General features: G+C 40.8%; 1 protein-coding gene across 2 annotated transcripts in view; it reads left to right on the forward strand.

The window, feature by feature from the left end:
• The window catches only part of LLGL2 (LLGL scribble cell polarity complex component 2), a 29,861-nt gene that overhangs the window by 5,516 nt on the left and 12,092 nt on the right, over positions 1-12,253 (forward strand). For both annotated transcript variants that reach the window (XM_072351678.1, XM_072351677.1), the window contains exons 2-9: positions 1,575-1,672; positions 6,886-6,983; positions 8,025-8,106; positions 9,375-9,490; positions 10,101-10,259; positions 10,822-10,984; positions 11,166-11,298; positions 12,069-12,123. In XM_072351678.1, the coding sequence (XP_072207779.1) occupies positions 1,598-1,672; positions 6,886-6,983; positions 8,025-8,106; positions 9,375-9,490; positions 10,101-10,259; positions 10,822-10,984; positions 11,166-11,298; positions 12,069-12,123 (881 nt within the window). In that variant the 5' untranslated portion in view covers positions 1,575-1,597. The remainder of the gene's footprint in view (positions 1-1,574; positions 1,673-6,885; positions 6,984-8,024; positions 8,107-9,374; positions 9,491-10,100; positions 10,260-10,821; positions 10,985-11,165; positions 11,299-12,068; positions 12,124-12,253) is intronic.

Consider the following 12,253-nt stretch of genomic DNA (forward strand, 5'->3'; position numbering starts at 1 on the left):
TGCACATCAGTCTCCCCAGTGAGCTCTGGACAGCATTGTACAAGTGGCTGGAGATTTTAGAGAGTGGATAGGAAGGTAAAAAGGCAGTAATGCAATGAAGCAATGTGGCTTCTAGCTTGGGGACTTTCTGAAGAGGTATGGGTAGAGAATGCTCTGTAATAGTTTTTTTCCCTGTGTGTTCTTCAGGGTTGATAAGGCTTTGTTAGAAGCCATTTGAAAAATAATTCAAACCATCAGTAGTAGATGGCTGATTTAAGTCATTAGCCATTAGGTATTAATTAATAATTATTGGTAGGCACACACAGATAGCTACCCACCTTGATTGCCAGCTTCTGTGCTGATGGGCCAAGAAATCTGGATTCTCTGTTGCCCATCCAGCACCTCTGCATGAATTAAAGGCCCGAGGCCCTGTGTTGCTCTGGTAGTCCCATCAGTGATTCTGGTCCTTCTCAGCCTCTCGTGACACTAGCTTAGTACCCCTGCTCCCTGCCTTGTGTGTGTGTATCTTTTCTGACGTGGCTTACTGTAGGATGCCTGTACTGATTTCTCACTGCTTCTCAAAGGTTCTGGCTCTCACCATGCATGTGTTAGTTGCGTGCAGAATAGCTGCTAAATTTCTGTCATTTCCTGCACAACGAATTAAAGGAATACTGTCTGGAGTGTCCAGCATCTGCTTTGTGAAAAGCTGAGTTGTCTGGGCAATGGAACTTGTGAAACTGGAATAGATTGCCCGGAGAGATGGGGGATGCCCCATCCTGGAGATATTCAAGGTCAGGCTAGGCAGGGCTCTGTGATTTAGCTGTAGGTGTCCCTTCCAACTCAAACAATTCTATGATTCTATGAAAGATGTGGGAATGGTGGTCCTACCTACCTAGTAAGTTGTCAGGATGTGACTCAAACTTTTTGGTTGGATCTTCGTGCAGGTTTGAGCGGCAAGGCGGCGAGATGCACCGAAAGGCTTGTGCTTCTAGCTGCACGTTGGGCTGCAGGTGCAAGATTTCCTTCCCCTGCCCCCACCTGCAGCAGGGAAGTTAGGCTTGATACTTTACAAAAGCAGGTTAATAATTAATGGAGCCACCCTGCAGGCAGCTCTGCGCCCTTTTTGCTGTACCCATCAAGTGAACTGAATATGTGATTCTTTTTCTTAGCTCAGTAGCTGCAGGGTTACCTGGGGTGAAAACTGATAGTCGTCAATAATGCTGTGAGGCTGGAAGCTGATCTTTAGATAGGGTTTGTCTAAATGCTTAAGCAACTGCAGCAGTTTTGCTTGCCTCTTTAGATGAAGCTCACTGAACTGATCACGAAATGGCAGTGTAAAGTTTTCTGAAATCCCATTGGTTCATCTGTTCTTCTTTGTCTCAGCTATGTGAGAATGGCATTGGGCAAGGAAGTCCTGCCACTAGAGATGGAAGTTCTGTGGCGCTATCAGGTGTTAGTTACTCTGTAGCTGTGTTTTCTCATCCTGCTCACTCAGGCTGATTTGTGTTAAATGCTGAACCAAAATAACCTGCTTCTGCTTGCTTCTTTTCTCAAGCTGCTTTTGTTTATGTGGCTTTTCTTTGTTTGTTTGTTAGGATTTTTGGTGCAAGCGGGGACAATGAGAAGGTTCTTAAGACCTGGACATGATCCAGTAAGAGAGAGGCTCAAGCGTGAACTTTTCCAGTTTAACAAGGTACAGTGCTATCCTTGAACTTCAAGAGATATGTGTACAGAGCCATTGCACAGTATAAAGGGAAGGAAAAACTACTTGAGTGTGGGTGAAGTTAAATTTAGGAAAAATGGTTTGTTCTAGTTTTCCATATATTTTTTTTTTTCCCTCTGATGGACCTGACTAATTTTCTTTATGTTTATGAGCATGTTCTCAATTCTGGCTTTTTTTTTTTTTTTTTTTTTTTTTCCAAAGCAAAATGATGCTGTTTGCAGCTGAGCGGCACTTGCTGAAAGAAGAGATCTCTGCTGCAACTTTCCTATACACTGAGTGCTCAGCACTTTGTCCTGCTATGTGCTGTGAGAGTGTACATTATAACTAGTCTTTGCAGTACCACTATATAAGTAACTGTTTTTCTTAAGGTACACAGGTAAGACACAGTTAGTGATGTGGCTGAAGCCACAGTTTTTTGACTGTGATTACACTTAGGGTTATAAGTGTACCTCTGTTTTTAAGTGCAAAATTAAGTCTTTGTTAGAGATGTGGGACTACCTAAGGCAGCACAGTGACCATGAATAATTAAGAATAATTAACTCACTATTATCTTTGTCAGATAGGTCAGAACACTTAAAAGCATATAAAATTGTACGTAAAATGGAAAAAAAAAAACAAAACTTTTCTTTTCCAGAGACATCTCTTCCTTATATAAGCCTTTTTCTTATGGGAGTGTTTGACTAAGTTTTACCACCCAGACTAATTTGGGTGATGCAAAACAGGACATCTTTGAAAAAGCAAACCTTTGCAGCAGAGGGAAAATTCCAGATATGTTTGAGCTTGGCATCAGAATTTGAGACTCTGTTTGATTCCGTCCTGAAGGTAAAAATGACATCTCGTTTCTAGGGAGGTGACAACTTGGAAACTTGTAGTGATTTACTCATCACAACCTTGTGATTAAAGGCTTTACAAAATGCATTTTGCACTTATAAGCCAAGCAAACTTGTTCTTTTATGACAAGAATTGTGGAAGGATGGACCAATGCTTTCATATTACCCCCAGAGGCTTTTACATTATACCTTTTCCCTACATAAAGTTTCCCAAGTATTGTGTCCCCTGTTCTAGTATTTACAGAGATGAAGGATCCTTTAAACATCTCCTCTTTGTTAGAGTGTCTGCTTGCAGCTAGGTAGACTGAGAAAATCTGGGCAAGTGAGGCCTCAGTTCTTACCTGTTGAAGGTTGTGACTTCAAAGAGACAAAAATATTAGAGTATTTTCTTGTCTGATGTGCTATAAAAACAGTGTGCTGGTTTGAGGCCTTTGAAACACTTCTTGTTAAGAACCTGCTTGGGAAATATTTTGTGGGACTGTGAAGTTGCTGATTAGAGAAACTGCATGGCACATTTACACCTCTTCAGTCTGACTGCCTGTAGTGGTTGGGACTCCATAGTTGGTTTGTCCCCTAAAAGTACAAGGGATTCCTGCTATAATTTTATTGCTTATACAGAAGTTGAATATGACCATATAATGCCACGCTTTACATCAAGTGGTGGCTTTCTTTGTTTCACTCCCTCAAGTTCTGACATCTGTGATCTTTTACAGCTTCCTTCTTGTATCTCTTCCCTACAGGAGGTAGTGGAAATGGTTTTAAAGGACTGACTGGGTCCTGCAGTAGTTCTTCAAATTCTCCATAAAGTTGCGTTTGTTTCAAGAAACAGCTTCCCAAGTTCTTCTAGTCACTTAGCTTTCCATATGTTTCTCTGTATGACTAAGAACTTCCCATACTTTTGTATAGCTGTTGCAAGAATCTGTTTTTAGCTCAGTGGATAGAATGAAGAATACTGTATGAATGCTTGTTGATCTGATTTTTTTTTTAAGTTTGTCCTGCTTTTAGAAGTAGCATTTGGGTGCCTGTGGCTAAGCCCAAGCCCCATGGAACAGATGTGTCCAGGCTGGCACCATCAGACCGGATGGTGGGTAATGCAGGTGAAACAAACAGCTTGTTGTGCAGTTGAGTGCTACCAAACTGTGAACATTGTATGTAATTTATGGCTTTACCTTTTCCCCCTTATTTTCAGTATTCTCAATTCTTTGCTAATGGAGGTGATGGATAGGTTACCTTAAATACTGAATTAATGTTTATGCAAAGTAGATTTAACACATACTGGCTTCAATGTTTCTTCAAATGACACGTTAATAAAGATACAGTGCTTGTATTGCCTGTGGTTGGTTTGTCTCCGTTTTGTCGCAGAACAATCTGATAGAAACAAAATGAGGAAGAAGGTACTGAATTTCATAGGCACAGCTTTAGTGTGGACTTGGAACAACTGTTAAGCTTGTCTGCATTTTTCCCGCAGTAAATATGATGACTGACATGAAGCTTTTCTGTTAGTTAATGCTGCTGACACTAGGCTTACTTAGTCTGACAGATCTATAGCTTGAGAAAAATGAAAGTTTCTCAGAGAAACAAAGGCCCTTTTTAAAAGGAGGGCATGCTTTCCCACTCTGGTTTCTCATTTCAGTTCCGCTGAAAGGTTGCTTTGTAACCTCTCTGTGTGTCCCCCCCTCGATGTTCCTCCTGCTGGGTTTACCTGCTGAGCAGGTGAAAGGGTTTACTGATGAAAGCTGCAGTGAGAGGAGAGAATGAGGCTAGGTGAACAGCTGGCTTGATGAGATTTAGCACGGAAAAAAAATGGGTTCTGGATTTTAAACAAGCGCAAGAAAAAGGTCTGGGTTAATAAGTACAGTGAATGTGAATGCCTGGCCTTTGGGGTGTCATAGACAGCCTAAAAGCTATTCTGTCATATGGGCATCTTGATTGAAGATTCAGGGCTACCAGAAACTGTTAGCGTGGTTACACAATTGATTATGGAGTAAAAAATTACAGGCTGTGGTTGTTAGTGATCCTCTCTTTCTGTGCTCCTGCGTATGGCACTGTTTTCTGCTGTGGCCTTGTTACTAGCACTTTTCTCCCAGATGAAGAGTCACTGCAGCTTTTGCAGATTTGTCAACAGCCTTGGAAGGAAGGCTTCTTCAAATCTTTTAAAGGAAGCTCTGGACAAAAAATTATCATCCGATTAGTAGGACTGAATGATTGAACTGCATAACAGAACTGCTTATAGGTCTAATATCTGAAAGTTAAATATTGTACTAATTTGTGTAATATGTTTACAAATTAACACATAAAAACCAAGATATAATTATGCTGATATCAAGTTTAGCATTGACAGCATCTTAGTGCACGGTATGGGGCTGTCTGCGTTTTGGTTTTCTGTTATAAGAAGGGTTAGTAGTAATTCTCATGTTCCTGGCTGAAAGTAATCTCAGACTAAATGCAATTCCTAATTGATGTTTCACTGAAAATAACACCTGGTTCTGCTGGTGGTGTGACATCGCAGTGACTGTCAGCAGGTTGAAATGAAAACTAGCAGTGGGATTGCACTGGTTTCTCCCTACCAAGTTCTTTGCTCTTTTGGGTGAGCGTGCAGTGGTGTCTGTTGTCCTGTCTTATTTGTTGTTAGGATGTCATCTTGAATTTTCTTAAGAGAATTGGATATGATGGCTTCATATTCCAACAACTTTTGCCAACTGAAAACTTTTCTACATTACCTCAGTAGCTGTCATAGAACTGAGAAATTATTTGTCAGTGTGCATTTAGAAAACTGTTCCGTTTCAATTCTAAATCCACAGTTACAGTTCTGAATTTCACGCAGCCTCCTCTAGGAAGTTTTGTATGCAAAGATGGGCAAAGGTTGGTTAAGCACAACTTCAAGTGGGACATTAAAGAAAAACTGACTTCTCAAAATTTGTTTTTAGTAGTACGAATTTAACACCTAAGTTACCTTTGTGGTATATAAATGAGTAAGGCAAGAAATGGACCTCTAACAAAAGGAAATAAATTCGACACAGTTAGAGCCAGTAGCACTAGTGTTAATTTACAATCTACTCCTTTGCCAAGCATAATGAATTGTCAAGGGAAAATATGGGAAATATTCCAATCTTTCCAATTGTTTGATGCACTAAAATGTTTATCTTCTAGCATGACCTTCTAGCTGGATTAGCCTGATGATTGAAAGGAGGTTGAGTTTTACAGTTTAAAAGCTACAACAGAATGGCCAGAACTTAAGTAGTCTGAGAGACTGGGATTGGACTATATTCCTATGCCTGTGTTTTTAGCAGAAACAGTTAAAGGGCATTAAACTGCTTTGTAGCAGCCTTTCAGCTGGGGGCGCCTCAGGCTAATACCGTGACTACAAAAATGAAACTAACTTTATTTATTTATTTATCTATCTATTTATTTATTTTTTCACTCTCAAGAGGATTAAATTGGAAAATTACTATCCAGGAAATAAAGTCAATGCTGAATAAACCAGAAAGCCAAGTGGTGTGGTAGCTTCATCTCAGCAAAATGACGGTAATGAGGATGGGAGTGAGGCACAAGTGTCTATGTCTGTAGATGGAGTGTTCTCTGCTTATCACCTTTTGGTATGCATGGATGTTAGGCTGTTTTGTAATGAGTTCTTCTCTGTAGCTGTCAACCTTGCCTTAGAAGAACATATTTTCCCAAAAGGTTGGATTATAACAGTGTTTTCCTGGAAGCAACTCTGTTCATCTTCAGACACACAAATTCTTCTTTATGTAGCTGTACGCTATTGAACATGTATGCTTGTGTGATAAGAGCTGTTCATGAGCATTTGTAGAAGCCTAATGGAGTGGTCTTACAAGTAGCTTGGCTGTAACCTGTAAGAATAGCAGAACATTGTGCCATAGTGTATAAATGCATCAGCACTGCTAATTGTGAAATCATTACAATCACAGTAATTTTCCTGACTTCCCCAAATCTGTGTAGCTTTCACAGTGAGCACTCATGTTTATTCAATACTTCATCATAGCTTTGCACCATTTCTTGATGTCAGTCAACAAGAGAAGGTCATGAAGTCTGACTTTCTTAGAATTTAACAGGGAAAGCTGGTTTTGCAATAAGAAGTAATTGTATTAGCTGAGCAGGTGGCTTCCAGAGGTAAAGTTGATGTGGAGTGTTGGTGTATTTTGTTGACCAAGTACGTTTTACTTACACAGAGTTACAAATAATACTAAGAACTGTTTGGGTTACTGTTTCAGAGTATTGCTTTTTCATTTCTGTATTTCAGACTGCTATGGCATATTTAACTTTTTAAAATCTGTATATAACAATGCACATGAGACATGCTCTTTGATCATGATTTTTCTTTCTCTTTGCTAGACTGTGGAACATGGATTTCCCCATCAACCCAGCGCATTGGGCTATAGCCCATTTCTCCACCTTATGGCCATTGGAACGCGGTCAGGAGCCATCAAATTGTATTCTTTTGAACAGTTTCAGTAAGGTTTCTCTGGCAGCATAAGAGTATACAACTGTGAAGGCTTTATTAAAAGTTGCTCTAAGTACAAGTTTGCAGATGTGGATTACTTAACACTGGAATTGTTTGTCTAGGTTTAAACTGATTTTGGTTTGATCAGACTGTGAAGAGCGGAACTATTGCTCAGGCAGAAGTTGAGTTTGATGCTGATGTTAGAAGAAACTGCTTTTGTTGTATGAAAGGTCAGACTACATCTAGCCTAAGTTTAGAAATCCTTCACACTGTAAATTCCCAGGTTATTTCCCCCCAGTATTTCCCCCCAAATACTTGGGGCAGGCTTTCTTTTTTTGACTTTTTTCCTTTCTTTAAAGCAATTGTATTTCAGAGGTTAAATCTGAAGTCAGAAATGCCATCAGCTTCCTGTATTTGTGACCATACAGGCATTAGACCATACAGGTACCTAAACACTGAAAATGGTGACGACTTTTAGCTAAAGCAGTGAGGTCGGTTCTGATTTGTGTGCGTGTGTCTAAAAGGCATTGAAGTGATTCCTGTGGTGCAGTGCCAGCCAGGTAGACTGTACAGCAGGCAGAGTGCTCATCCCAGAAAGGAAAAGTTGGTATGTTCTCTACCTGCTTAATCATTCCTGGTGCTTGTTTGCGTTCAGAGTCTGGTCTTGCATGCAAGCCCTACGTAGCCATCTGTCTTTTGGTTACAAATAAGCAGTACTGTAGTGTCTGGGAAGCCACTAAACATATCTGAGTGGAAAAAAACCCAGAAGATTCAGAAAACGAGGTTCAGGCACCTCTTCTGCATATGCTCAAAGGATGAAGAAAACTTTCACGCTCTCCTGCAGTCTGCTTTTAGCACATAAGCACATAAAATCAAAGTAGACATGTTTTTTTCTTTTTTTTCAGTCCAGACCATTACCAGTACAACAGTTTCAAACTGATCTCTCTTCATCTTGCTAGCTAGTATGCTTCATATCAGTTAACTGCAGATGTGGATATTAAATACTGTAGAACCTCAACAAAACCTTCAGATATGGTTCTCCTGGGGTGGAGTTCATGGGTTTGCATGAAGAAAACAATACTGTAATGCAGATTCACTTTATACCTGACAAGGTGAGTGTATTTTCAGTGCCCCTGTGACTTTTGTAGACTTTTATTAAATACGTGTTGAGTTTGTTCCTGGTAACTGAACTTCTGTAATGAGTTTATTCAGCTGCCACTGGTCTGTAATGCTTATTCCAGTATTCTGTGCTCTCAGCAGTACCTGTTGCTGTGGAGATGCTTGGTAAAACAAAGTAGCTTTATTATTTTTAACTTAGTCATTTATCTCAAGTAATGTGGTAAGAATGGTAGTAAGGCCAGAACAGTTCAGGTTATCTGCTGCAGAGATGAAAACTTCTCCTTTTGCAGCCCCTATACTTTTAGTAGGACTGAGTGGTATTTTGCAGAAAAAGAACTGCAGCTGCTGCTGAGCTGATTTAACTCTTTTCAGCAGTTCAGCTCAATTCTGCTGATCTAGACAGCTGTTAAGCTTGCTGCCTGTATGTGTTTCTGATTACTGAATCTTGCTTTTGGAGATTGCTTTATAGCTATTGACATAAACTAAAATTAGCAAGGGCAGAGTTTTCCAAATGACTGCTGGCTGTCTAACCACTTTCCCTTCCCTTGACTGGCAGACTGCTGTCTTGGCTATGTGTTTTATTGTCTGATGTCCTCTGTTGTAGCACAAGTGGCCTGTTCTGAGAGGGATTGAATTCTTGAAGTGGTTTTGGGTGTCTATTTGCTTAACTAATGGTACATCCTGAAACTCTAGTGGGGAGTGTTGCACCAGGTGTGGTTTCAACAGGAGAAATGCTTCAATTTGAATGCGCAGCCAGCAGGGCAGGGCCCATGAAAAGACTCTGACACAGCTCTCCAGAATGAGGTTGGACATGAAGAATGCGAGGAGGAGTACGGTGTAGTAGACTGTATCGGCCCCACCCAAAGCTGGGATGTGTTGCTGCAAACCATGCTGAGCAAGATGGTGAACTAACAGCTTGGAGTTGCCTTGCTGAGCTTTACAGCGTGGACTGATCTTTTCCCAAAAATCTAACTTCTTATATTCTCCCTTAGTGATAAACTGTGTCATTGTTGTCCTATAGATGAGGGTTTTCAACTCTTAGCCTAATTCTTGTCTTCCTGCAAGTGCCTAGCTGGTAACCTACCGAGCTGCTGCTGTGCAGCTGGGTGTAGCTCTATGTGTGTGTATATATGCCCACCGCTACAAGCCCTGATCCTGCTTGAAAAGAGAGAATTATTTACAGCAGCAACTTAATCACTAGATTTTCTGTATTGTATTTGATGTTGTGATTCTGAAAAAAAGTTATTGTGTGCTATTTTAGTGCCAGCTGGTGACATTACTGGATGATAACAGCTTGCATCTCTGGAGCCTGAAGCAGCACAGTGGAGCATGTGAGCTGCGGGAGGATCATCGCTTCACATTAAAAGGGCCACCTGGGTAATCTTCAAGAGTGGTTTTGAACTGTGTTTGGTTTAGCAAGGAAGAAATTTGTTATTATTTTAGGTAGGGTTTGTCTTGATCTTACAGACTCTGTCATTCCTATAAGCACATTAAAGAAGCACGCTTGGAAACCTGTAAGAGTTGGTTAGGGCTCGGGAGACCACCTTTTAATATTGTACTGATTTAAGTGTGAGTTTCTGGGGCAAAAGTTCTGTTTTTAAGTTTGATGTTGTGTATCTACTTCTCTGTGTACAGGAACTGTAAATCTTAAGGTGAAATACATCTATCAAATTCGTCTGTTAAGTCAGACTTAAATACCAATATGATTTTATTTTCATTTAATCATGCCAGTTTTGAAGGAGCTATTTTTAGCTCCTCTAGAGACCACTGTAAAAAAGCATCTGTCTCTTTGTCCACACACTTGTCAAAAGTTTTTTGACATAATTCACCTTAACACTAGAATTTGCCTTCAGAAAAGTATGCCTGGCTCAAAATCTCTGCCCATAAAACAAATGACACTTGTAAGTATCCTGTTGAGTTCTTGGTTCTCTCAAGTTTAGGAAACAACCATCTTGCATGTAGCTAACTCGATTCTTTACATCTCCAGCTCTCCGCCAAGTGCCACTCAGATAACAGCTGTCCTTCCCCACTCCTCACGGGAAGTCCTGTACCTTGGCACAGAGAGTGGCAACATCTTCGTGGTAGAACTGCCATCCTTCAGAGTCCTGGAGGACAGGACCATAACCTCTGAGGCTGTGCTGCAGTGGTGGGTATGCAGACAGGCACTCCTATGTGGAACTGGAATCCCATGAGCAGGCATCCTTTGTTCGGATATCACCCCCAATTAAATACTGGGGCCTTGCTGTTGCACTATTCACTTTCCAAATCTGCAGGACTTCTGTGAAAGTAATTTTTGGTCATGATGTATGTTAGGCAGTAATTTCAGTCCTGGTCACCCTAGTGCTGTTGCTGTGGGGGCACTGAACATGAGCAGAACCCAGTGTGTACTGGGAGTTAACTTGCAAACCTTGTGCTCTGTTAGTTAAATGCATTACAATCTTGGGATCCAGTCCCAAAACTCACTGTAAACTTTGAGTTAAGGGAGGGAAATGCTGGATGCAGGCAGTCTGATTTGGCAGGTTATAGGTTATAGGCCTTACATTAGACTTTTCTGCATCTTGAAGGATTTGCGTAATGATTACACTTATTTTCTTCCGACTGTATTTTATTGCTTAATTTCTTTCCTATACTTCAACTGTTATTACACTTGTAATATACCAGTGATATGAATTATACCAGAAATAAACCTCTTTTTTTCCCTTCTGCAGGATACCTGAAGATCACTGTAACAGACGGTCATGTGAATTGGTAGAAGCCCTTCAGGAGCATCCTAAAAACCCTGACCAGATCCTGATTGGGTACAGCAGGGGCTTGATTGTCCTCTGGGACTGGCAGAATAACAAAGTGACACACCATTTCCTGGGCAGCCAGGTATTAATCCAATCCAAAGGTAGTTCTTATGGGAGGAAGAACTCTCTCCTCTCAGGGCACTCTGAAGATAAGTGGTTGCAGGAAGAGCCTGACAAAGCTTATTTCCTCTTTTCCCCCCTTGCCCTCCCCATCTTTTTCTTACTCTTAACTTGAGAGTACATCACTGTTTATTGCTTTTCAGCAACTGGAGAACCTTTACTGGCAGAGGGATGGCAGTAAATTCATTAGTTGTCATTATGATGGAAGTTACACACAGTGGCCAGTATCCAGTGACAACAGGCAGCCTCTGCCTCTGGAAAACCTTGTGCCTTATGGTCAGTAAGTGAGGTCCAGTTGTTGCATGTACATTCAGGCTCACTTTGAGCCTATGCGGGATATTCACAATGGGTTGTCCCCAGTGTTTAATCCTGATAGGAAAAGGCAGAGCTGCTGTTTCAGTGGGTTGTGAGCCTGGACTAACTGATTTCAGTCCAGCTGTTTCTCGGATTTTTAAACTCCTTTGGTATCGTTGAGTCAGTCTTGAACATGAAGAGCAAACGTATAGAAGAATGTTTTTGTCCTTTATGAACAAGGGTGTTGGTGATTCAGCTCATCATTTTAGTTCAAGTGTCCTGTTCAACAGGAGTTGCCTGGATTTTCTGTAATTAGTAGTGAGCTCAGTATACTTTTTGATGACCTGAGAAGTGATGAAATGATGCCTCTGATTTGCAAAAGCACATAAAATAGGGATGACCTCATTTTTTTCAAGAGTATAGAAGCTTTAGAAGCTTTAAATTAATTTCAGGAATGTCTGCGTTTTTAACCAATCCTCTCTAATTAATCAGCTTCTGTACCCTGTTAGCCATCGGCAACATAGCTCAAAACTTCCACTGAGTCTAAGTGTTGTTTTCCTGAGGAGTAACTGTGATCAGCGTGTCCCAGAAGATTTGTTGTCTGTTGTGGCTTGGTTTAGGGACGTTGTGTTTACTAGTTCAGGTGACTCTCCTTTTCTTGGTCACTGAGCTGACCGAAGTAAAGCAGAATAAAGAATGTCTTAAGTGAGGCTGCACTTCCTGAATTATGGTAACTAACTCTGGTCTCTTAGGTCCTTTTCCATGCAAGGCCATCTCCAAGATCTATTGGCAGACAACAAGGAATGGGTAAGGTTGTGATATATCCCTTGTCCTTAGCATTGGCAAGAAGTACTTAAAGGATACAGCGTGCAATACCATAAGAGCACTTCAGAGTAGCTTTTTAAGATGTATTTTTTTTTTGGTCAAAGTTTGTCTG

The sequence above is a fragment of the Excalfactoria chinensis genome, chromosome 17 (genome assembly GCF_039878825.1).
Source record: "Excalfactoria chinensis isolate bCotChi1 chromosome 17, bCotChi1.hap2, whole genome shotgun sequence".
Taxonomy (NCBI): Eukaryota; Metazoa; Chordata; class Aves; order Galliformes; family Phasianidae; genus Excalfactoria; species Excalfactoria chinensis.